Raw genomic sequence first — 26,159 nt, 5'->3', positions numbered from 1 at the left:
TATAGTCTACAAGATTCAAACCTCTGGTCTGATGAAATTCCAGCTTTTTCTGCTTCCAACTTAGTGAATAAATACATGAAAAAAGGAGCCCAAGTTTGAGTGAGGAAAAATAGATTTCCCAGGGACAAATTTCAGACAGATAATAACAAAACAAGATACAGAGGAAGAATAAAATAACATCTGCATTTGCCTCCTCATGATCCAGTTCTTTATGAAGGAAAAATGGAAAGGGTGAAAGAGTGTTAGAGGTAGAGTTATTAGCCAGTGATGGGAAGAGTAAAGTAGATGAGGGGCATCTTGAGGGTCAGGGCATCAATTAGAAAGGATTATGGGGGTGCGCCTGGGTGGCTCAGTCGATTGAGTGTCCGACTCTTGATTCTCACTCAGGTCATGATCTCATGGTACATGGGATTGAGCCCCGTGTCAGGCTCTGTGCTGACAGCATGGAGTCTGCTTGGGATTCTCTCTCTCCCTTTCTCTCTGCCCTTCCCCGGCTGATGCTCTCTCTCTCTCTCAAAATAAATAAATAAGCAATAAAAAAAAAAAAAAAAAAAAGAGGAAGGATCATGGGGGAAAGACTGAACAAGATGATTAATGTTCTTGGGTTAGCAAGGTCAGTGGGCCAGGATTCTCACATGGGGTAAATTAGTTGATTGGTGATATAGAGATAATAAGCCTAGTCTCAAGAAAGGTTTTGTTAATACTAGGAGGATCCATGTCAAGATTTAGGCCTTTTCCAATGGCTAAATTATTTTGAAATATCTCATTTTGACCCTAGAAATCTTTCAATAGCAATTTCTGATATTCTGATGGACATTTATCCTTCAAACCTGAAGAAACAATTTTAGACTTTAAAAAATTCATTGGGTCTAGTAATTGATATATTTGCTAATTTGGCAGATTCATGTTCTCATTATTTATATATGCATGGAGGAGAGTGATTCATCTTCCAGGTTAAACATGAGGTATATGACTCACATTTAACAAATCTCAGATGACTGTGAACTGGCCAGGTTATTGCTTCTTACTGTTTTGCAGGATTTCTAATATTGTGGGGATTATTTTAAGGCCATTTTCTAACTTGGCCTTGATGGTCACAGTCAGTTGCTCAGTTATTCAGTCATAACTCAAGCCAAAAGCCCATGTTGGAATGACCTCTGTGCCACTTGACTTCCCTTTATCACCATCAGAGGGGGAACTGAGGAGTAAATAAAGATTTTAAATATATAAGATGAAAGACGTAGCAAAACATGCAGGTCTATTCTAGAGTAAGATGGCAAAAGGGTATTCTAGAAATCATCTGTAATTAAATCTTGTCAAAGGGAGATTTGAAAGAAATTCAGGTTCATCTGGGTTTCAACTGACATTAGACAGGGGAAGCATTACAGTCTGAGGTCCTCTTGGATGTGTCCCTTACCTCCCCTTCTGGACCCCAAGTCCATTTGGGTTGTTTGGGAGGTTTGGATGATTTTAAGGGATTGTGAAAGCTGAATACCATTATGTTTAATTGTCATACATATTGTATATAGGCGTTGGTGTTTCCAAATATAAGGAAAACACACTTCCAACAGAGAAGGATGGTGTAAGTGGAAAGAATATTGAACTGAGCCCGTTAACTGCCATTAACTGACTTCATGGCTTTACCTAAGTTATTTTTCTGAGGTTTTTTTTTTTCCCCCCCAAATAAGATAGGGAAGCCTAGGAGGTTGGGGGGGGAGGAACAGGTGGGTAGGCTAAATTGTTGAGGTTCATTCCATTACTAAGATACTATGGTTGCTTCTGGAACTTCTTTGAAGTGGATCTATTGTTCTTTTGTAGCAGTGGGGGTGGAGTGTTGCTATTTTCCTTTAGGAAAGTACATTAGGGTCAGAGAGTAGCTGATTGTATTGTCAACTCTCACTGGGGCTCTGAGGTTGACCTTTGAGTAACTAGTAGACAAATCTAGTCCTGTCTTCCTCCCTGGCCTCCCTTCAGAGTATAATTTAGATATAGGCTGCTTTATTGAAATTATGTTTCTAAGTTCCTCGTAAGAAAAGATAGGCAGGAGATTAAAAAATGAAAGCTTTTTTTATTTTCAATATATGAAGTTTATTGTCAAATTGGTTTCCATAAAAATGAAAGCTTTATAGCATGCAAAGTTTACTAAGGCAAATCAAGGCTTCATATCTAGTTCAAAAGAGTGATTCTCAAAGTGTTGTCCCTGGACAGCAGTATCAGCATCACATGGGAACATATGAGAAATGCAAATTCTCAGGCCCTACCCCCAGAGGACCCACCATACCAGAAATTCTGGATGAGGCCCACACAATCTGTGTTTTCAATAGTCCTGCAGGGGATTTTGCTGCAGGTCACAGTTTGAGAGTCACTGCCTTAATGTTGATGTACCTAACAGGTGGGAAGCTTTTCTGGATTGTTTGGAGACTGGACAGGTAATATCTTCTTAAAGTGGAACTTGAGGAATTTCTAGGTGCACAGAACAGCTTGAATGAGGTCATGAAGCAGGAAGGTCTCCCCATTCGAAGCACAAGGATTTGCATTCTATTCCTGGGTGGCGGGCACAGTCAGTGTCTGATAAGCAGTGTGGACAGGGTTCAGGCTAAGACCTAGGTCCACAGAAAGCCGTGGTCTTTCCCATTCCCAAATCCTTTCTGCTTAGGAAAAAGTGTGATTGTTGGAGTTGGGGAAGGAGCATGGATTCAAGTCCCATCTCTGACTGGCCCTTATCTAGCTGTGAGAACTTTGGGTAAGTCCTTCTTTCCTCTGAGCCTCAGTTTCTTCATCTTTGGAATTAATACCTCTTGTAAAGTATCGTATGGTTTATATGCCTCACAGATAGTAGGCACTCAATAAACACTAGTTCTCTTGCTCCCTGGGTACCTAGGGCTGATCCCCAGTTGGTACAGAATGGGACTGGCCTCAGTCATTCTGACTGATGGATTCCCATGCTGTACTAGTTGTTAATTATTGCACACATCAGCCCTGCTTGAAGAAACGTAAGCACGTTTTTTTGGGTGCCTGGGTGGCTGAGTCAGTTGAGTGGTTGACTCTTGATTTCAGCTCAGGTCATGATCCCAGGGTTGTGGGATTGAGCCCATGTTGAGCGTGGAGCCTGCTTAAGATTCTCTCTGTCTGTCTCTCCCTCTTCCCCTCTCCCCTGCTTGTGTGTGATGTCAAAAACACAAAACAAAACAAAACGATGTAACCACATTTTCTTAAAGGACAGATGTAGATTGTCTTACAAGCACAAACCTGGGGTAAGTGTAAAGTGTATTTACCAGATGAAAAAGCATATTAATACTTAAATTGTTGACAAAATACATCACAAATTCTTTTTTTTTTTTGAAATTGGTCAAATTTAAATTTTGGAAAGAAGGCTATTTCACAGTGAAAGATCTTTTATTTCTTTTTTTTCCCTGTCCATATTTATTTTTATTTAAAACAATTTTAATGCCAGTATAGTTAACATACAATGTTATATCAGTTTCAGGTGTACAATATAATGATTCAACAATTCTATACAGGAAGATCTTTCCTTGAAATCACCACTGGAACCCTTGTCAGGAAGTTAGATGAAATGCCAATGCCATCATGCATTCTAAGAAGACTGGCCATGCCTAGGTCTGGGGGTACTTCCAAGCAGCTGTTGAGCCCAGAATTGACTCACAGTCCCAAATAGGTGCTGGAGATGGGTGCTATGCTGCCTCTCAGAGAGTCACGTGCCACATGGTTACTCTGAAGTGCCCTCACCCCCTTGAAAGGCCCGAGATGTGTGTTGGGGAGCCTTTCAAGGTCCTGAAATCTAGGGTTCATAAGATATTTTTCAGTAGGGTATTGGTACACTAATAGTTTGCATTTGCCACCTTCATAACTTTCTCAAACATAAAACCCACTGTAAAAATCTGTGATTTTCATCCTTAGTTCTAGAGAGTGAGTTTTAAAAGATCCCTGTTGCTCTGCCCATCAAAATTTCCTTTAAAAGCTTCAATTCTACAGCCACTTATGTGTTCCATGCAGATTATTTACCTTAATGCCTTTTCAACAGATGTGGAGAGATATCTAAAACAGGCGGCTATCACACAGCCCTGGTGCACTTTTACATTAGGATCAGGGTCCTAATGGATCAGGGTCAGTTCAATGCTTGTTAAATTAAACCTTAAAATAACATAAGAGGAACAAATTACCTATGACCCCATTTCCTCTGAGGAATCAGGTTTCAACCTTCCCTTAATTTCTGTAAATGTGGGCCTTTTGGAAGGCACTCACTTTTAGGGGCATGGCTCATCTACTAGTGGAGACTGTATTCCTTATCTAATTTGTGTTTCCTTCATGATCCCATAGCTTGGTTTTAGACTTCACTCTATTTATTCCAACTGTATTTTCTCTTTTCTTAAATTTTTTTTTTACATTTTGTTTTTTTTTGAGAGATAGACAGAGACAGAGCATGGGTGGGGAGGGGCAGGGAGAGGGAGACACAGAATCTGAAGCAGGCTCCAGGCTCTGAACTGTCAGCAGAGAGCCCCACGTGGGGCTCAGACTCACGAACCCGTGAGATCATGACCTAAGCCAAAGGTGGACGCTTAACCAACTGAGCCACCCAGGCGCCCTTGTATTTTATTTCTCTTTAAGGCATTTATTTATTATATGTTTTTAGACATTTATGTTTTAATATTTAAAATATTGCATTCCAAATTCCATCAGCTCACATTTCTCAAATGCTTATTTCAAAAGACATAGAGGATGAATTCTCTTCTTGAAGAAAATCATACATACTATTTAGGAAGGCAGGGCACGCCCAGATGAAATAACAAAAGAAAAATATTTTAAAGCAATAAATTGACAGGTGCTAAAGAATAATTTGCACAAATGAACAAAGTTCAAGAGGAACTAACTAGAAAAATGAACAAAACCAGGCAGTGTATTCAAAAAGACATGTGGGAGGCAGTGAAATTTATTTTGGGTGTTGATAAAGACAAGTTTGGATTAGAGACTAAAATTGTGAGGGGACATGTTAGACAAAGTGGATAATTAACTTCTGTGAAGGGGAAGGAAAGTAAGCTTTTATTTCAGACAGTTGTGGAACCATAAAAACAATTAGCTTGTTTCCTCTTATACTGAAAGACATATGGCAAACAGGGAAACACATATAGCAAACAATCTGTTGCATCTATGGTTCACTTCCTTCTTCTAATTTATTGAAAATTCCACCTACATTTTAAAATATGGATTCCCCCAAATGTTCTAATATTGACTGTTTCAAATTTGTTTTTTCCCCCCAAATTTTACTTGCTATAGCATCTTTCATCTAATTCATTTATACAATTTTAGCTTTGTTTTCTTACATTACATGAAATAATTGTAGACCAGGCAAAGTTTGTACTAACTAAATGACTCCCTATCTACCATCTGTTGTGTTTTCTCCTAAGTGGAACAAACTTGCTTCTGAAGAAATTTACTATAGTCACAAACTGCTCTTTATGGTCATTTTAGAGATAAAATTTCATAAACTCAAGTGAGCACTGATGTTTTGTAAGTGCCATCAGGTCAGTGATGGGGAATGGACACCCACAACTCCCTGTGTGCTCTAAAGCGGGGGCCTCATTTTTCTGCTTCTTGTTGACTCTGAGAAATGGCTGGATTAAAGCAGTGAAATATTTCAATGATGCAGGGCAAAGGTGACTTCCTGTTTTGTTTTAAGGTTTCTTTCTCTTCTCAATGAAAGCTGTGTTTTCTGACATTCTACAATCCTTTTGCTGGGTTAAAGGGCAGGGTGCAGGGCCTCAATAGGTCATTCCATTTACAATATGCCCTGAGAAGGCAGAGGGGGAGAGGAAGGAAAAGATGTGGCTCATTAGTGACAGAGAAGACCAGGAGGGGATCTGGTTTCTATTTTCTTCTCTAGATTGAGCTAATTTGGATGGGAAGGGTTTTATTGTTATCATCATGATTATTATTACCTGTGTGGTGTAATTTTCCTACACATTTCTTTCAAGTGTTAGGTGAAATCCTTGGTGACAAGAGTTGAATAATAAATGCCATTTTATTTTAGTGAGTAAAATCAGAAAACAAAACAAAACAAAAACCAGATACTTCAAAGCAGGTAGTTTTTCACTCTTCACCTTAAGAAGCAAAACTCCAAAGTTCTAATTCTGCAGGGCAAAGAAAAAAATGCTTTTTAAAAAACCTGTTTCTTGCTTCTGGTGGCCTACTTGTATTATGTACAGATTTCTTTCCTTTTTATGAAAGGCAGCCCCCCCTCCCCCGCCCACCACTTTGTTATTCATAATGCAGACTTCTGTAGTCCTGAACTCTGGGTGATAAACCTTCACCACTGCATGCAGGGGGCTGTGTTTTCTGTGACTTGGACATTTAAAGTGACACTGCTGAAGTCCTTCCTCCTGAAGTCTGACTTTGTGCCGAGCTGGTGATGCGCAGAGGTAAAGCGGTAGTTTGCCTGAAGAGCTGTCTCCAGGGAGTGAGGGTGCTTGGGTGGGCTCCCAAGTGGGGAACTTGGTACTCCTCCGTCAGGGATTGGGGTGGGCTTTCAGCGAGGGTCTGGGGGCTTTTCTTTGGAGCTAGCGTGGGGATGGGAAAGAGGTGCACGTCTCAAGTCAGCGCTGTGTTGCGTTACGGCATCCTGGCTGCTTCTCGAGGCTCCCCTCCCCTCTGCCTCCAACCGGCAGACCTTGTCTTTCCCCCCACCCCCACCGCCGCTCCCATCCCAGGAAGAGGAGCTGGCATTGGAGGGCTGGGACTGCACCGAGGGGTTGGCGGTAGGGGGTGGGGGCGGGGCTGCCTCTCTGGCCCGGAGGTGGGAAAGTGGAGCGCAGCGGGGCCGAGGCACAGACCTCTCGCGTCGAGGCTCCTCCGGCTGGTCCTTCCTGCCTGCGGCGGTCGCTGCTGCAGCAGCGTCAACTCCCACCAAGAACTGGATCTTTTTGCTCAGCCTACAAGAACTGAAACTCTTACAGCACCCTCCTCCCCCATTAGGAGTCTTTTCCCTCTGGTTTCCCCTCCCCCGCCCCAGCCCCTCCTTCCCCGGTTGGAGAATTTCATGCTTCTGTTAGCACCTTTTCATAATCCAGGGGACGTGACAGTCCAGAGCTCCAACTGCCTCAGCTGAATTTTACTTTTGATTTTATTTCTCCCTCGCTTCCTCTTGTTTTCCTCTAATCTGATTCATCTGCGAATCTGACGCTTCTGCCAGAGGGAGCGAGGAATAAATAGATGCTGCTGCCCCAGAAGGCTTAGACGTCGGGGAAGAACAGCCAGAGAGGCAGGGGCGGCGGCGGCCGGAGGTCGGCGGAGCTCGTGGGACCCCATTGGGGGAATTTGATCCAAGGAAAGAAACTGAGATCGTCGGGGGAGGAGAAGCTCCCAGATCATTGTGTCCACTTCCAGGGGGGAAGAGGGGACCGCGAAGCGGGCCTGTCGGCGTCCTCGGCACTGCTGAACCCTGCCCCGTCCTGCCGGGATCATGGTCTGCGGCGGTCCAGGAGGGATGCTGCTGCTGCGGGCCGGGCTGCTCGCCCTGGCTGCGCTCTGTCTGCTCTGGGTGCCCGGAGCACGAGCTGCAGCCTGCGAGCCCGTGCGCATCCCCCTGTGCAAGTCCCTGCCCTGGAACATGACCAAGATGCCCAACCACCTGCACCACAGCACCCAGGCTAACGCCATCCTGGCCATTGAGCAGTTCGAAGGTCTGCTGGGCACCCAGTGCAGCCCGGATCTGCTCTTCTTCCTCTGTGCCATGTATGCGCCCATCTGCACCATTGACTTCCAGCACGAGCCCATCAAGCCCTGCAAGTCTGTGTGCGAGCGGGCCCGGCAGGGCTGCGAGCCCATCCTCATCAAGTACCGCCACTCGTGGCCCGAGAGTCTGGCCTGCGAGGAGCTGCCTGTTTATGACCGTGGCGTGTGCATCTCTCCCGAGGCCATCGTTACCGCGGACGGAGCGGGTGAGTCCGGCTCTGGCCCAGCCTCCGTCCCGACCTCTAGCTACCCCACTTCTCGGAGTTTTTGTTACTCGCCTTTTACTCTCTAATTCTGCCTTTTTTTTTTTTTCTTGGGGTCGCTGCTCTTCATCACTCCTCTCTGGAGCACCACTTCTTTCTTCTCTCTTCCAGACTGATGCACTCCATTCCGATAGGCTATCCGTCTTTCTAAAACTTGCAGTTCATTCCACTCCCCGTCACACTTGTGCTCAACAGTGACCCTGCGCTTTCCATGCTTTCCATGTCTAAGTAGCCACATCTTGCATAGTGATGCTCTTTTTTTACTTTCTTAATTTGTTTACAGTCACTGAACTTTCTTGCCGGATTCTCTTGCATTCTCAATCACGCATTTTCCGTATTTTTCCTGTTGTAGCTGCTTGTCAAGATTGTATGGTGAAAACAGAAAAACTGAAGCACCATTTTCTTCTAATCATTAAAAATGCCTAGATAATTTCAGTAATCTTACTCCAACCCACAGATGTTAGTGATATGTGTTTGCTCAAAGTCCAATTTGAGCAATTACCTTCACCTTAAATTTCTTCGTCCTTTCAATGAGATAAATTGTTCTTCCATTCCAGACTGAAACAGCTGTGAAACATTGCTATGCACTGCTAATTAGCTTCTGTGACTTGCTCCCAGCCACAGAGCTGGCGAAGTGAATTGCTGGGCTCTTTTCACATTCCCACATGCCTTCAAGTCCTTTTGTAAGTGACATATGGACGAAAGGAGTTATATTTAAGGTGTGCTATCGTCATATGCTCACGTGATGTTACTTTTAATCTCACCCCTTGCCCTACTGTTTGTTATGCCTGCAAATATGTCTTTAATACCTTATTTCATGCCCTTTGTGCTGTGTGCGCACCAACCACACATTCATTTTCATCTTTCCCTACTGTAAAGCTTGATTGTAGTTCTGCATTTAATGGAATCAACCACAAGTTGTTTTCTCACTAGTATTTGGTCTAATCAGGACAGTCATAACTCTGAAGACCCCAGCTAAACCTGGTTCATTATGGTTCATTTAATTCTCACTTAATAGCACTCCTACCAATTACCCCTCAACTCAAATTTCACCCTTCATAGAATTTCATATTTGTTACGGTCTGTTCTCTTTCATACCTTCCCCAGATGAACTCTGTTATTAAATGTGCTGACTCGATTGCCTCCTCTGTTCATTTCCTGGGCGTCACATTTTTCTTCCTGCCACTTGACCTGCTCAGCCTAAGCTCATGCCCATAGTCCATCTCTAGGTAACAGTTCTTGGCTGTCAGAGAATTGATTTGGAAAAATTGTTTTCTGTGCACATTGGCATGCTTACCATAAAATGAGTGGAGAGGCAGAGAGTACAAATAGCTGTAAAACCAAAACTGAACAGAAAGATTCCAGAAGCTTTTCCATGGTCCCCTCACTTAATCACTCTTTGAATATACCTATTAAGTCGTCTTGGTTTTAATCAAGAACGAATAACTGGCTGTATAATGTAAGCAGAAAGAAATGTATTTCTTCTTAATCTTTGGGCTCAAAGAACACTCTTGAGTCACAGTCTGTGCAGCTTCTGGAAGAGCTTGGTCAGTTGCTGCTCTGGTTTGCCAGACACTTAGAATCTGTTAAATACTGGTGCTTTGCTCGGGCCAATGACCTGGAATGAGGTGGCTATGGTTCACTCTGAAATGCTTTCCTCCCGTTAAAGGAAAAGACTTGCTCTGAAACCTCTCTTCGAGATGGACCTCAAATGAGAGAGGTTTGGCAAGATGAACAGCTTTCAAACGCTGTGGTCAATATGGATGGGAAGCAGCTTCCTTAAGTGTCCCTGAATTACCTATCGTTGGGGACCAAATGCAGAACAACTGCCTCATTGAAGCTCTCAAATAGGACATGCATGGAAACAATTTGTCACTAAGTGGGACATGATTTCTGAGCTGCTTTCAAAGGCCATAATAGCTGCTTTGTTGACAGCATCCTTGCTGGAAAAATAGGTAGGGGTAGGCGGCAGTAGGAGCCATATTTTTGTGATGGTCTCCCTTTTCCCTCCCTTTACCACAACCTTCAGTGTGAGTCCTTGGCCCTGGTGGCAGGTGGGAGCTTCAGGGGAGGTGGGGATGGGGAATGGAGAGGTGGATTCTAACCTGAAGGGTCCCCTGGCTTCCAAGGCCAGCTTGCTGAAAATTTCATTCCCTATCCTGGGTCAAACTGTTGGACACCTGGAATTACTTAGTAACTACCATATGTGGCCAGTTTAATTTACGATGCAATATACTGCTTGGTTCAGGGGGATAGGATAGTCCGTGAAGCAGCTTTTTTTCTTCCTCTAGGTATAAACAGAATCACTTATGTTTTATGACTAGAATCCAGCCGAATACAAAAATGAGGTCTCCCTGAATAAAAGAGGCCACCCTTCACATTCCTTCAATGCCAAGAGGATTTGCAAGTCCTACCATTTTCACATGGGTCTCTTCCCTCCTAGCACAGTAGGATTCCACAAACAAGTTTAGGCCCATTTACGTGCTGAAATGGGGCAGTGCTTCCAACTACTTTTTGCTTTTGAAATACTAGGGGCCAGCATATGTTAAAAAAAAAAAAAAAAAGATCCTATCCTGACCCTTCCCAACAAATTCACATTAAATGTATTCTTTTTCCACATTGTATATTTACTATGGAGTTGTGGCTTCATGCACAACTGCTTTATCGGAGGATTCATTTCTGCCAGTTAAGACCTCTAGTCCTGTCTTCAGTATTGTATGGCGAGTAAAGAGTGTGGGTAGGAGCCCAGCAGGCCAGGTGTTGAATCTGGACTCTGCTTCCTATCAAGTGTTAGTGCAGGGAAATTCTATAACCTCTCTGGTTTAAAGTTTTCTGATCTGTATCATGGCAACAGCACTGCCTACATCCCACAGGCATGGTGAAGATGAAGTTAAAGATCATGGTACCTGGGACATCGTCCCTAACAGATTGGTGCTTGCTGCTATTGCTTTTTCGCCATGGTTATCATTGTGGTATCAAAATGATGTTTTCTTTTTTGAAACGGTAGGCTGGTCAATGCAGATACAGCCTAGAATTTTTATCACTTCAGCTCTGGAAAACAAGCTCCACATGGGGACCCAACTGGACAAGCAGATCTTACTTCTGAACACACAAGCTTAATATTTCATTTTACACAAATTAACCTGGACTTCAGGATCAAGAACAAATCCCTTTGGGAGCAACAGGAAGAGAGAATGAGTCTGATGGATGTCTGTTAATTATAAATAGTTGATCTTGGATGTGTAGAGATCAAGAATTTAAGAAAACTTATGTGTGATATTTCCCAGCTATTTATTCAGTACCCATGGTTCACCATGCCAAGGGTTTTATAATCAATCCTCAGTCATTGCTGGTTTCTGCGGTAGTATTAGCTCGTCACCTCAGTTCTTGCTCAACACATTTCGCCAGGCCCTCTCTTGCTGCCTGGACCATGCCAGCTTTCACATGCATGTACTGCTGTTTAATCCTATCTCTGCTCTCTGAGAAACAGGCAGCCTTTTCTTCAGCCCTGCTCTACAAATATTTGAGGGGCCAAATACCAAGAAGGAAAAATTATTTAGTGTGATAGGAGGAAAACGGAATGGAAAGAAGAAATGGAAATTTTAGATTAAGACTGGAGAGAACACAGTTTTAAAGATTTTAAAAAAAATTTTTATTTAGAGAGAGACAGCATGAGCAGGGAAGGGGCAGAGAGAGAGAGAGAGAGAGAGAGAGAGAAAGAGTCCCAGGCAGGCTCCATGCTGCCAGCTGCGGAGCCTGACACAGGGCTTGAACTCACGAACTGTGAGATTGTGACCTGAGATGAAACCAAGATTCAGATGCTTAACCGCCTGAGCCACCCAGACACCCCTAAAGATGCTTCATTACATAAAATACTGAAAGGCATTCTGGGTGGGGTAGGGAAGAGACTATCTCAGAGTTATGGTATTTCATCACAGCTAACCTAATAATCTTATGTAGCCCCCAAATCTTAATGATTCATTTTTTAAAATTTCATTCCTACCAGACTTCCAAATAGTTGTTGCTATAAATAGCAAAACTGACTTAAGTTCTATTTGGCCTTTCTCTTTCTGCTAGGTGTATAGAAAGAAGAGACATACAGTTTTGAATAATTAAGAATTGGTTATATTTCTGCAATTGCACAGTTTTAGAGCTCTAGACCCTTAGTTGGTATTCCACCTTTGCCATTAATGTTAGACCTTGAGCAAGTCATTCAAGATTGACATTGTGAATAGAGAAGAATAAGAGAACTATTCATGTGAAGTGATCGATGAATGGCAAAGCACAATGTAAGTGTTTAATGACAACGTGATCGAGGAAAGGACATGTCCTCTCAGGGATTGTTAGCAGCAACCAGAATAAGAACTAATAACACTAGCATGTTTCATCTGCTGTTTTAAGTGTGTTATGCATTTCAATTTACTGTAATAACTACCTGGTGGGTACTATTATTCCCATTTTGAAGAAAAGGAAGCTGAGGCCTATAAGTGACTTGTGCAAGGTCATAAAGCTATTAAGAGAGAGAAGATTCAAACCAGAAATCATTCTCCAATACACTTGCTGTCTTAAGAAGAAAGAGGTGATTCATAACTTTTGAGAGAATCTGTGTCTTTTGACTGTCAGATTGCAGTTAATGGATCAAGTTTTGTCCATTGTATTTCGAAAGCTCACTTATATATAGCTTAAGGGAATAAAAGACAGCTCTGGACGGGGATTCCAAGAGATAAGAGATAACTACTTCACTACACTTTTGAGATAAGAGTACATTCCAGATTCTCACATCTAATCCCGAGCCCTTCAATCTCATCATGCCACAAAGTGAACTCCTCCTTTCCTTCCCCTCATCTGCCTATTCTTTTTGAGTATTTTTTTATATGGTTACGAGGCACCAGCATACCCATGCTCCAGGCCTGGGAGTCATCCTTGATTCTACCCTATTCTTTACCACCCCCCTCCCCCCCCCCCCCCCACATTTAATGGGTATTAAGTGTTATGGATCTACTCTGAATCCAGTTTCCTTCCCTCCTTCTCTGATGCTGCTCTCTTAGTTTGGGTCTCCACATCTCCACATGTGTCACATGGATTATGGCCACGGGGTAATAATCGGCTTGCTTACTTCCAGTATTGTCCCTCCATATTCCAACAGGGTGATCTTTCTGAAATGTCAATCTGTTGCTTAAAATCCTTTGGTGTCTGTCTCTAGCCTTTGTGACTTCATCCCTTCCTACCTCTCTAGCTTCATTTCTCTCTGCTCACAGCTTTCTCTATTTTAGCCACACTGGAAGACTTGCAGGTCCCTTGGTGAGTACTGCAATTTCTTTCCATATTTCTTACACACGTGATTTTCTATGTGGAACACACCCCCCACCCAACCCTCCCCAGCTCCTTTAGGACTCTTCTTCTGGAAACTTCTATGACCCCTACTAGAAATTCTTGGGGCATACAACCTAATAATGCCTGCTATTTTAACTTAGGATGATATTGTTGGAATTCCTAAGTTTAACTTTATGAAAACAATTTTTTTGGATTATTTATGACCAGATAACTTTTTTCTCTTATAATTCTACCAATTGACTTCTAAGCACTTTTAAAAATGAAGAAACATTTTTCTGTAAGAATGAGAGTAGTAAAACCACTTTCCTAGATTCAACTATATCAAAGGGTTGTTTTTTTTCAAGAGATTTTTTTCATTTTTCTTTCAACCTTTCGACATTAAACAATTATTTTACATGTGGCTTAATATAATTTCTTCATTTACAGAAAGATCATTTTGGTATAGGTCATATATGTATTATGATTATTGGAATTATTCAGAAATAAAACCATTGATTGGCATGTTACTTTAACACTTGGATACATTTATCATGAATAAAGTCTTTGCATAGAATAAAAGTCATTAATAGTATATGACTAAGTCAAACCTCATGTTTTAGAATCAAGTATTTGTTGCCTGCCTATTTGATAGTTACTGTCTTTCCTTGTACAGAGCTTTTTAAATACCAGACGATGATTACTAAGCCTGAGAATGTAATTGATTAATAGTAATTTTGAGTACTATTGTCCTAACATGTCCTAACTATTAACCACTCCTTTTAAAATTTATTCATGATATATCCTATGAAGAAAAAGGACAGAAGAAGAATGTTATTTTCTGTTAGGATAAACAGATATTGAAGTTATTTAACATAACGTATTAATACAAATCTAAAACTTATATAAAAGTGCTGAGTTGAAGTAGCAATAAGAATGGATAGCTGGGGCGCCTGGGTGGTGCAGTCAGTTGAGCGTCCGACTTCAGCCAGGTCACGATCTCGCGGTCCGTGGGTTCGAGCCCCGCGTCGGGCTCTGGGCTGATGGCTCAGAGCCTGGAGCCTGTTTCCGTTTCTGTGTCTCCCTCTCTCTCTGCCCCTCCCCCGTTCATGCTCTGTCTCTCTCTGTCCCAAAAATAAATAAAAAACGTTGAAAAAAAAATTTAAAAAAGAATGGATAGCTAAGTTCAGCAAGTCTCAGCAGGGTGTTTTGCTGAGGCACTCTTATTCACTAGAGGCAGCTTTTTTATTCTTTTTCCTTTTTTAAAAATATTTATTTATTTTTGAGAGGTGGGTTGGGAGGGACAGAGAGAGACAGAGAGAGAATCCCAAGCAGGCTCTGCACTGTCAGTGCAAAGCCTGACACAGGGCTCAAACTCACAAACTGTGAGATCATGACCTGAGCCTAAATCAAGAGTCAGACCTTAACTGACTGAGCCCCCCAGGCTCCCCTAGAGGCTGCTTTCTTAACTAGAACACCGAAGAACTTTATATAATTACTATTTATCATTCATCATTACCATTTTCTTGGATTATGGGATCATGAAAAGAGTCCTTGACAATTTCCAATTATTACCACGTCTATTAATTGCACTGGTCCCTGCATGGTATGCTTTCTTTCTGCTGAAGAACTGTTTACAGGTAACAAAGGGCATGAGAATGTTTTCTTTAGGCACCAAGAATTTAAATATATGCTAGTAATGTGTGATACATCTATTTATTGAAGAGATGTGTTGGCTTCTTTTAGTCATCAAGACCCAAGTGTTGGGTGAATGCCTAATATGTGCATGGACTACATGGTGTCAGAAATTGCGTGAGACTCAAAAACTTACTAAATCCTGAAATTTTATGCACAATTGAGAACTCAAAAGAGCATATCCTCTTTCAGTCACACAAAATAGATCTTGTCCTTATTTGACCTATAAGTAATAGCGTGCCAAGCTCATGGCACTAATAAAAATCCACTTCCTTGAGACATGACTGAATTAGATTTAATTAAATTGATGACTGAATTAGATTTTTATATGGGAATTCTCAAAATAATAATGAATAAATTATGATTCTTTATTTTATCACTTTCAGATTTTCCTATGGATTCTAGTAATGGAAACTGTAGAGGGGCCAGTGGTGAGTACATCACTATCTTCCTAGTTTTCATTTGTAGTCAAATTAGTCTTTGTAACCTAGATACTCAAGTCTTATCTGGGGACATCTGTACACTATGTTTTTGTTTTTAATATTTATTATTATTGAGAGGGAGGAAAAGAGTGGGGGAGGGGCAGAGAGACAGGGAGAGAGGGGGATAGAAGATCTGAAGCGGGCTCTGTGCTGACAGCAGAGAGCCCGATGTGGGGCTTGAACTAATGAATTGTGAGATCATGACCTCAGCTGAAGTTGGACACTTAACTGACTGAACCACCCAGGCACCACCCTGTACCCTAAGTTTTAACAGTAAATGTGGAGACCTGGGTGGCTCAGTTGGTTAAACGTCCATCCAGCTCTTGATTTCAGCTCACAGTTTGTGAGACTGAGCCCCACATTGAGCTCTGCACTTACAGCGTGGAGCCTACTTGGAATTTTCTCCCTTCCTCTCTCTGCTCCTCCCCACTTGCCCGTGAGTGCTCTCACTCTCTCTCTTTCAAAAATAAATAAAAATAAAACGTTTAAAAAGTAAACTTAAAGAATTATTTATATTTTATTTTAAAAATGAACATATAATAAAACTGACCTTTTGGCCATTAAAAATTGTATGGATTTTATGAGTTCTATGAATTTTAATGCATATATAGACTTGTGTAAACACTACCACAGTCGAGACACAGAACAGTTGTATCACCTCAAAAGAAACTTCCTCATACTATCTCTTTATAATTACAAGCTTCTCCCACCCTTAACCACTGGTGATCACTGATCTATTCTCCACTATAGCTTTGTAGTTTTGAGATGATCGTATAAATGGAATGGTAGAGTATGTAACCTTTTGAGATTGGCTTATTTCACTTATAATGCCTTTGAGATTCATCCAAGTTGTTACTGCATGTAGCAATCGTTGATTCATTTTAATTCCCAAATATTTTATTACTTGAGTCTATTACCATTTGTTTATCCATTCGTGCCTTGAAGGATAATCGAGCTGTTTCAAGTTTTTGTAAGTCATGGGTAGATCTACTGTAAACATTTGTGTACAAGTTTTTGTATAAACATACGTTTTCATTTCTCTAGGGTAAATATCTGGGAATAAAATTACTGGGGTTAGATAGTAAGGGTATGTTTAACTTTGTAAAAAAAAGCTGCCAAACTGTTTCCAAAAATGGCTGTTCAATTTTGCACTAGTGGTGTGTAAGTGTTCCCCTTGCTGTGCATCCTCTCTGGAATGTGGTTTTTTCAGTTTTTAATTTTTTAAATCTTAGCCGTTTTAATAGGTGTGTAGTGATAGCACATACCTATTACAGAAGTGATATATTCTGAATATAAAGAACCATCTTTTGGTTTCATTGATTTTTCTCTATTTATTTGCAACTTTATCGATTTCTGCTCCTCAGTATTTCCTTCCTTTGCTTGTTTAAGATTTACTTTGCTGTCTGTTTTTCCTGTAAGGTAGAAGCTTAGGTTATGATTTGAGACCTTTATTCTTGTCTAGTATAGTAATTTGATGCTAAGAATGGCTTTATTTGCATCTCACAAAGTTTGATAGGTTTTATTTTAATTTTCTTTAGTTTAAAATAGTTTATAATTTCCCTTGAGACTACATATTTGACTTATGAATTATTTAGGATTGTGCTGTTAAATTTGTTTGGAGATTTTTCTCTTTGCTTTATGTTATTCTAATTCTACTATAGAGAATACACTTTGTATAATTTTGATTCTTTTAAATTTGTTAGGGTTTATTCTATGACCCAGGATATGAGTTGGTGAATGTTTTGTTTACACTTGGGGAAAAAAAATATATATATATTCTGCAATAGTTGGGAGGAATGTTCTTTAAATGTCAATTAGATTAGTTAATACTGTTGTTTAGGACTTTTATAGTCTTGCCTGTTTTCTGTCTACTAGATCTATTGATCATTGTGAGATGAATAAATCTCCAAATATTGTAGATGTTTCTATTTCTCTTTCAGTTCTGTTTTTTTCATGTACAGTTATTCTGAAACTGTTATTTGGTGCATTCACAGTATTTCTGTAATTTTTGTTTATTTATTTTGAGAGAGAACAAGAGAGAGCAGGGGAAGGACAGAGAGAAAGGGAGAGAGATATTCCCAAGCAGGCTCTGCACTGACAGTGCAGACATGGAGCTCGAACTCATGAACCATGAGGTCATGACTTGAGCTGAAATCAAGAGTTGGACACTTGGGGCTCCTGGGTGGCTCAGTTGGTTGGGCTTCTGACTTTGGCTCAGGTCATGATCTCAGGTCATGAGTTCGAGCCCCGCGTCGGGCTCTGTGCTGAGAGCTCAGAGCCTGGAGCCTGTTTCATATTTTGTGTCTCCCTCTCTCTCTGACCTTCCCCCATTCATGGTCTGTCTCTCTCTGTCTCAAAAATGAATAAACGTTAAAAAAAATTTTTTTTAAAGAGTTGGACACTCAATTGACTTAGCCACCCAACCGCCCCCACAATTAGTGTTTTTATGTCTTATTGCAGAATTGACCCTTCATAATGTAATGTCGCTCTTTATCTCTGGTAGTTTTCTCTGCTTTAAAATCTATTTTCTTTGATATTAATATAGCTACTTCAGTTTTTCTTTTTATCAGTATTTACAAGGTGTATCTTTACCCTTTTACTTTTAACATACCTACATTATTATGTTTTAAACAAATTTCTTGTAGACCTAGTATAATTGGGTCGTTTTTTTGTTCATTTAACCAATCTTTGTCTTTTGATTGGTGCATTGAGATATTTACATTTAATGTGGTTATTGTTATGTTTTTATTTAGATCTACCATTTTATTATTTGTTTCTGTTTGTTCCCTCTCTTTTTCATTCCTGTGTTCTATTTCCTGATTCATGTTGGATTATTTGAATCTCTCTTCCTCATGCACACCATGTGTATGTATCTGTGTTATACGTTTATCTTGTGAATATATATATATATAATGACAATATATGTAGTTGTATTTTTTCTTTAAGCCATTAAAAATGTTTTAAACAATTCAGGGGGAGAATAGGGGTGCCTAGGTGGCTCAGTTGGTTGAGCGTCCAGCTCTGGATTTCGGCTCAGGTCATGATTGGTCCCAGGTCATGGGATCAAGCCCTGTGTTGAGCTCCACACTGGGTGTGGAGCCTGCTTAAGATTCTCTCTCTCTCTCCCCCTCTGCCCCTTTCCCCCACTCATGTCCTTGTTCTCTCTCTCTCTCTCTCAAAATAAAAATAAAAAAGAATAGCCTACTGTGTTTACATAGATGTTTCTATTTCTATTGTTTTTTCCTGATTTCCAGTATTCCTTCTACCTGAAGAACTTCCTTCAACATTTCTCTTAAAGCAGTTCTGGTGGCAATAAATTCTCTCAGTTTTCCTTTATCTGAAAATGTCTAGATTTCACCTTCATTCCTGAAGGGTATTTTCATTGGATATAGAATTCCGGGTTGGCAGTTCATTCAGTGTTTAAAAAAGTTATTCCACTTACTTCTGTGTTTCTCAAGGGAAATTGGTAGTCATTCAAATCATTGTTACCCTGTATGTAATGTGTCAGTTTTCTCTGGTTGCTTTCAAGGCTTTTTTCTTGGTGTTTAGTTTTTAGCAGTTGGATTGTGCTATGCCTGGATGTTGATTTCTTTGGTTTTAACCTATTTAGGGTTAATGGAGTTTCTTGAGTCTATAAATTTTTGCCTTTTGTCAAATTTGGGAAGGTTTCAGCAACTATTTCTTCCAAGATTTATTTTTACAGCACATTCTCTTCTATTTCCAAATCTATGATGATGTGAATCTTAGAGCTTTTGTTATTGTCCCACAGGTCCCCAAAGATCTGCTCATTTCCCTCTCAATCTTTATAATTTCTCCTGGTCTGTCTTCAAGTTCGGTGACTTGATCATCACTATTCTTATACTGAGCCCATCTAGTGAATTTTTATTCCAGTTCCTGCAATTTTCAAAGTTCAAAATTTCCACTTGGTTCTTCATTATATCTTGTAATTCTTTGTTGAGACTTTCTATCCTTCCATTCATTTCAAGGGTGTTCACTAATACTTTTTGGAGAATTTTTGTAAGAACTGCCTTGAGATTATTGTTGGATAATTTTAACATTTGTGTCACCTGGTTGTTTTTCCATACAAATTGAGATTTTTCTGGTTCTTCATATGCAGAATAATTGTTTTTTTCAACGTTTATTTATTTTTTTGGGGGGACAGAGAGAGACAGAGCATGAACGGGGGAGGGGCAAAGAGAGAGGGAGACACAGAATCGGAAACAGGCTCCAGGCTCTGAGCCATCAGCCCAGAGCCTGACGCGGGGCTCGAACTCACGGACCGCGAGATCGTGACCTGGCTGAAGTCGGACGCTTAACCGACTGCGCCATCCAGGCGCCCCTTGCAGAGTAATTTTTTAATTGCATCCTGGTCATTTTGATTATTTATGTTCTAAGACTTTGGTTCTCATTTAAAGTTCTATAGAGAATGTTGATATATATTTTTTTAATGTTTGTTTATTTTTTTGAGAGAGAACAGTCAGCGGAGGGGCAGGGAGAAATCTTAGGCTCTACACTGTCAGCGCAGAGCCCAAAGTGGGCCTGATCCCACAAACTGTGAGATCATGACCTGAGTTGAAATGAGAATTAGACACAGCCGACTGAGCCACCCAGGTGCCCCGAGAATGTTGATGTTTTTATTTTAGCACATTGGGTTTAAGCAGCAAATTCTGACTTGTCTTCTGTAGGTTGTGATTTCAGTATCTGTTCCGCTGTCAGTCTTTGAAGTGCCTTTCAGATCTATCCCATGTGCATCCTACCCAGGGGCCAGTGTGAGATCAGGGCAATGATCTATCCCACAGTTTAGTTTTCAAAGTCTACAGTATACTGTTCAGTGTCCGATTCATACATACCCAGAGGTGAATCTACCAGCTCATAAACAATTTTATGGAATTTTTTCTAAGTTCCTCTCTGTCTGTGGTCTTCTCAGCACTTTTTAGTTCCTTTGGGGCTCCTCTTTGGCCCTTTGGCCAGAAATCTGGAGCTTTATTTATCCCACTCTGTGATGTACTTCCTGTGACTGACTCCACATCTGAGGCCAGATGGTGGAGGACAAAGCGATGGGGCTTTGCCCCAATCTCTTGTCATTACACGTCCAATGAGAAAGGAAGGTTCTCCAATGTTGCCAGTTTAGACTCCTGAGGGCCTCCCTTGGTGCAGCTGTTGTCAGCACTGCCCCAGGATTGCTTGAATGATGGGATACCAGAGAATGGAGTAGTAGAAGACCCTTTTCTCACTTCTTGAGTCAGAAGTAGAGGGATTCTCCTAAAGAACTCCATCTGTATCATGCCCACTTATAGGCTATGGGCTGTGTTGCAACTAGGCTGGAGGATACTAGAGCGGGGGAAGTTAATGAACAGTTTGAGAATATCAGTCTTCTTCCCCAATCTTTCTATTATTTACTTTTCAGAATCCTTAAGTAGTTGCTTCATGCATTCTGTAGCTGTGTTCAGTTCAGGGAAAGACATGGTAGAATCTAGTTACTTCATCTCATCATAAAATAAGCTTTCAGATGAAGTATGCTATATGTTCAAAAACACAAATCATAAGCATGCAGCTCAGTGACTTGTAACAAAGTAAACACTGTTGTGAAACCATCACACAGATCAAGATTTATACTATTAGCAGCATTCCAGAAGTCTCCTTGTGCTTCTTCCAAATTATTACTTCCACCTTTCTTTCCCAAGGTAACTGCTAGCAGAAATTCCAATACCATACATTAATTTTGTCTAATATTGATCTTTTATGAATATATATATATATACACACACACACACACACATATACACATATGTGTGTGTGTGTGTATAGTGTATGGCTTTCTTTGCTACTTATTATGCTGTGCATACCAGTACTTCTGAATTTTCGTTGCTGTGTAGAATTCTATCATATGAATATACCACACTTTATCCTAATGTTCCTGGATATTTGAGTTATTTCTAGTTTTTGTTTCTGTGACTAATGCTACATTTGCTCTTACAAGAACATTTTAACTGCAATTAGTTATAAATACCTTTTCGATTTCACTTTCCTCTAGTAGTTTGCACTGATTTGGGTCTGTGCGTCCTGCTTTGTAAGGTGTCTTATATGTGGAAGTGGAGCATTTATTTTACTGAGTTGTAAATAACTTTGAAACATCAGTTTTCATTAGATTGCGATAGTTTTCACTGTTGATTTCCATTGAATCTTGTCAAAGTGACAAGTGTCTGACCAGAGGCAATGTCTGCCAAATGTGCCCAACAAACAACTTTTAAAAAACATAAGTGAATGAAAATGATTTATTTAGACTTATTTCATTACCTTCTTGATACAATTGAGAATGTTTTGCAGTGTCATAAAATCAGCTGGAAATTATTGGTGTCCAGCAATGTTTCTGTTTTAATGATCACGTCTACTGTTGAATTTGATCAAAACAAACCACAAAGCTCATTTGTATAGTACAACAGGTAAGTCAAAAGTTTTAGTCAAGTGCATACATGTGCTATCAGTCTATGCAGAAGTTATGGTTATAATAATATAGCACTTAGTGTGTAAATGAAAGATATGACCTCAACAACACTATAAATAATATACAAAAATAGTTCAATGTGTAAAAAAAAAAAATGACCTAGAATGAATGTAGTACTCCTGGGCTTCGTGTGTACTGTTCCTCTTTTATAAATGTTTTCCTGTTTCCTGGTATAATGGGAATGATGAAAACAAACAAGCAAAACCAAGCTTATTCTGCTTGTGGAAAGATGCACTGACGTATTCACATGTTCTATAAGGAAAATACAAATTATTCATAGTCAAAATTTTATGCTTTGGAAAAATGTAGCTGCTGAGGTTGGTAAGGAGAATATAGAGAAGATACAAAAACATTGTAACCCACATAACCCAGCTTTCAAAAGTGTCAAGCTGTTTCTGCCTGGAATTTAGAAAAGAAATTCTTTCACTCTAGTTAATTTATCCTTTGCCTGGAAGCTTAACAATTTTTTTTTTTTAACTTGAGATAATGACTTTGTCTGAACAGCTTCCAGTTTGTGAGTGTGCTCTACTATTGTAAACCCACTGTCCTAATAAGGAGAACATCATGTCTATTTCCCATAACATGGCATATGGGGAAAAACAATTTTAGTTTTATTCTACCGAGTCATTTGGTCTGTCAAATCAACCAGAAAATTGAGGCAGGTATTCAAATGATACAATGAAAAGGTCTTTTTTTATTATTAAAATGATTCTGAAAAAAGAATTCTCCCAGTTTTCTACTTTGTGGTGGTGACTGATTTGTGAGGTTTTTTTTTTTGAAGTGTTTTTCTTTTTTTAAGAGAGAGTGAGCTCGCACGTGAGCAGGGGAGGGGCAGAGGAAGAGGGAGAGAGAGAATCCCAAGGAGGCTTCATGCTCAGTGTGGAGCCCGAAGCTGGGCTGGCTGTCATGACTGTGAGATCATGACCTGAGCCGAAATCAAGAGTCAGATGCTTAACCGACTGAGCCACCCAGGCGCACCTTATGAGTTTTTATTTTTGAAAAACAAAAACTTTTCCAGAGAGCAGGTATAGTTGGTAAATTCTGACACTAATGAATTACATGAGCATAACCCAGTTACTTCTCTGGTTTGTTTCTGATTATAAAGTCAGACTGTATTGACCTTGGAGTTCCCGTGTGACATATTGTTGAATTAGGGAAACATTAGCGGTATCCTCTAGTGTAAGCTGGGTACCCTACACAGGTTTGACTAATGTCTCTCTGCCCCTATTTCTGAGGTGCTTCAGAGAAATTCTTAAGTTTGAGTGGCTGCTGCTGAGTAACTAGAGATTTCTGACTGCCTGCACCTGCCAGGCCTGCCCCAGAGGGGGCGCCCTCTTTGCGGGATGGCCTGTGCCTGACTGGGGTGGTAGAGATTCATTCTCTCTCTTTCTCCAAACTTCTTTCCTCCCCTTGACTTCCTCCTAATTTGGGGAATTTAGTTTTTTGCTTTGGTGCAAATGTTTACTGACTATAGCAGCTGAATTAACTTGGGGCAACTTCTGCCATTTATTGAAAATAAAAATTAGGATAGATAAAAAGAATATTTACAATTCTATAGTTCCTTACAAGTATATGCTTTTTTTTTTTCGTTATTTCGCGGTATTTGACACTTTGACCCATTTTTATTCCTAAGCATTTTCCTCCTTGAACTGTTACCCAAGTCATGCTAGTTCTTCCCCTGTCCCCTAGCCATGGGCATTCCCTGAGACTTTGTGCTTGGCCTCTACTGCTCTCTCCTTATAACGGTTTCTTCCCTTTGGAGTATATCCAGCAAGTAGGCTTAATTATCACTCTTGTGACTCCAGTTCTTATCCCTGTCACAGGTACAGCACCATATTTCTCCTTCAATAAACACTTCTACCTAGGTCGCCTATTTGTACTTCAATTACAACCTAGTTAATAATTAAAGCTATCTTTTTATTACAGATTTCCTTCTTGTAACTTTTTTAGTATGTGGCACCATTGTTTTCCCAGGTCTCCAGCATTGAAACTTCATAGTCAGTTTATTGGTTCATCCACCCCACCGTTCATTAGAAATGTAATGGCCAGGGGTGCCTGGGTGGCTCAGTCGGTTAAGAGTCTGACTCTTGATTTTGGCTCAGGTCATGATCTCTTGGTTTGTGAGACTGAGCTCCACGTCGGGCTCTGTGCTCTCTCTCTCTGCCCCTCCCCACTCTTTCAAAATAAACAAATACACTTAAAAAAAAAAAAAGAAAGAAATGTAATGGCCACCTCCTTGTACCAGGCATACTGCCTGCCCAGGACATGGGGTGAGGGGGGTGAGCAGGGACTGCACCTCCCTTTTCTGTCACCTCTTTTCTATGTGCTTGGGAGGGGTAAATGATGTTCTAAAAGACTATGGAGTCCACTTCATGTTTTTGTTAATTGACCTCTTTATAGTACTTCACTGAACGTAACACTTCAGATCTCATGGGAGAAAATGGGCAAATCGCATGGACTGTATTTTGTATATCCTGAATGACTCTTGGATCCATAAATGTTGTGAAGGAAAGTTTATTTAAAAATTTCCAAAGACATAAATCCTAAAGGAATAAACTAAATTTCCTTTTCTTATTAGTACAGTGTTAGCCCTCTCAATCTTAAACAGGTCCCTTTTATAAAGCACAAATTACTATGAATAGGGACCTTTATTACAATTTTGAGGTTTGTTTTTTTAAGCTAAACCGAGCAAATGTTATTTTTGCTTTTTAAAGCCTTATTATATTACCTAGGTTCACCAATCAACTGCATTGCATTTTCCACATACTGCTCTTATCCAAAATAAAATCTAATATATTCTTTGCCTTATGCATATGATTGGGAAATAAATATTATTTTAAACATGTAATGAACAGCTGCTAAGTCATGGCACACTTCAGTTTATGGAAATATGAAAGGAAGGTCTCATGAATTTTTATGTTAATGGTACTTCATTGATGTATAATTTACTTACGGTAAAATGCATAATTAAGTGTATGCCACACTGAATTTTGACAAATGTATATACCTATGTAGCTATCCCCCAGCTCAAAATAAAGAATATTTCCATCATCTCTAAGAATTCCCTTGTGCTCAGTCACCCACCTCACTGTGAGGCAAGCATAGGTGTTATTTTTATTACCATAGATTAGTGTCTGTTCTTCACATCCATGTAAATGGAATCATATAGTACATACTCTTTTGTGACTGGCTACTTTTGTTTTTGCATAATGTTTTTGATATTTATCCATTTCTGTGCATCATTTCATTCTTTTTTTGTGGAATAGTGTACCCTTGTGTGAGCATAATACCAATGTGATTTCTAAATTCTATTTTTTTTAAACCCGCCCAACCAAATGTAACATATATAAAAGTTTCTATCTCTAGGGAAAAATTCAGCACATTTTCATCTTTAAGCTTAAACTTTTAAGTATAAACTTTAAACTTTAATCTTTAAATCAACTTGCAGATGATTTTTTGTTAGAAAATTGTCTCTTATCAGCTGCTCTTGAATTTGCATAAAATATCTGAAGATCTTTTTGGTGTGTTTATATATTACTATTCCTAAGAGCTAACAGTCGGTGAATGATTACTAAGTAATAGTCTCTGTGTCAAATTCCTCAAGTGAATTATTCTTTAAATTCTTAACAATAACCCTGTGAGGTAGGCAGTATTAATTTAGAAATAGGTTTTGCCCAAGGTAACTTTCTCAAGGTCATACCACTAGGAAGAAATGGAGCTGGGATTCAAATCCATGTGCCCTTAATTGTGTTGTCATATTCTCTTGCATTCTAATACTTATTAGAATGGTCACATATGTGACCATTTGATGTGTCAAATGTGTATTTGATGTGTATTATGTCATTTAATTCTCCTGGTAACTCTAAAAGATATGTTTAAAAATCACCTTAGGGCATACTTATGGGCACATCTTAAAAATATAGATCTGAATCTCTAAAGAAGTTATAGTTAAGAATATAGATTTTCAAATAGTAAAAATTTATTTTTTATGTTTGTTTTAAAATTTGTGGTTTGCTTCTATGTTTCTTAAAATGGAGAGAAGGGGACAAGTGGGCTTCAAGGGTCAAATGCCAAGATCTAAAACATATAATACAGTTGGTACAAATTAAAATCATTTAAATTCTAAACTGATTAGAATGAGCCAATCTTGAAAGAATT

General features: G+C 39.8%; 1 protein-coding gene across 1 annotated transcript in view; it reads left to right on the top strand.

Annotated features, from left to right (window-relative positions):
• Positions 1-26,159, top strand: part of FRZB (frizzled related protein) — a 41,770-nt gene that overhangs the window by 3,431 nt on the left and 12,180 nt on the right. Inside the window, exons 2-4 of the mRNA XM_015086920.3 lie at positions 6,339-6,434; positions 7,205-7,952; positions 15,401-15,445. Coding sequence (XP_014942406.1) covers positions 7,475-7,952; positions 15,401-15,445 — 523 coding nt within the window. The 5' untranslated portion in view covers positions 6,339-6,434; positions 7,205-7,474. The remainder of the gene's footprint in view (positions 1-6,338; positions 6,435-7,204; positions 7,953-15,400; positions 15,446-26,159) is intronic.

This window comes from Acinonyx jubatus, chromosome C1, assembly GCF_027475565.1.
Source record: "Acinonyx jubatus isolate Ajub_Pintada_27869175 chromosome C1, VMU_Ajub_asm_v1.0, whole genome shotgun sequence".
NCBI classification, from domain to species: domain Eukaryota; kingdom Metazoa; phylum Chordata; class Mammalia; order Carnivora; family Felidae; genus Acinonyx; species Acinonyx jubatus.
This window is presented reverse-complemented; position numbering and strand designations above follow the sequence as displayed.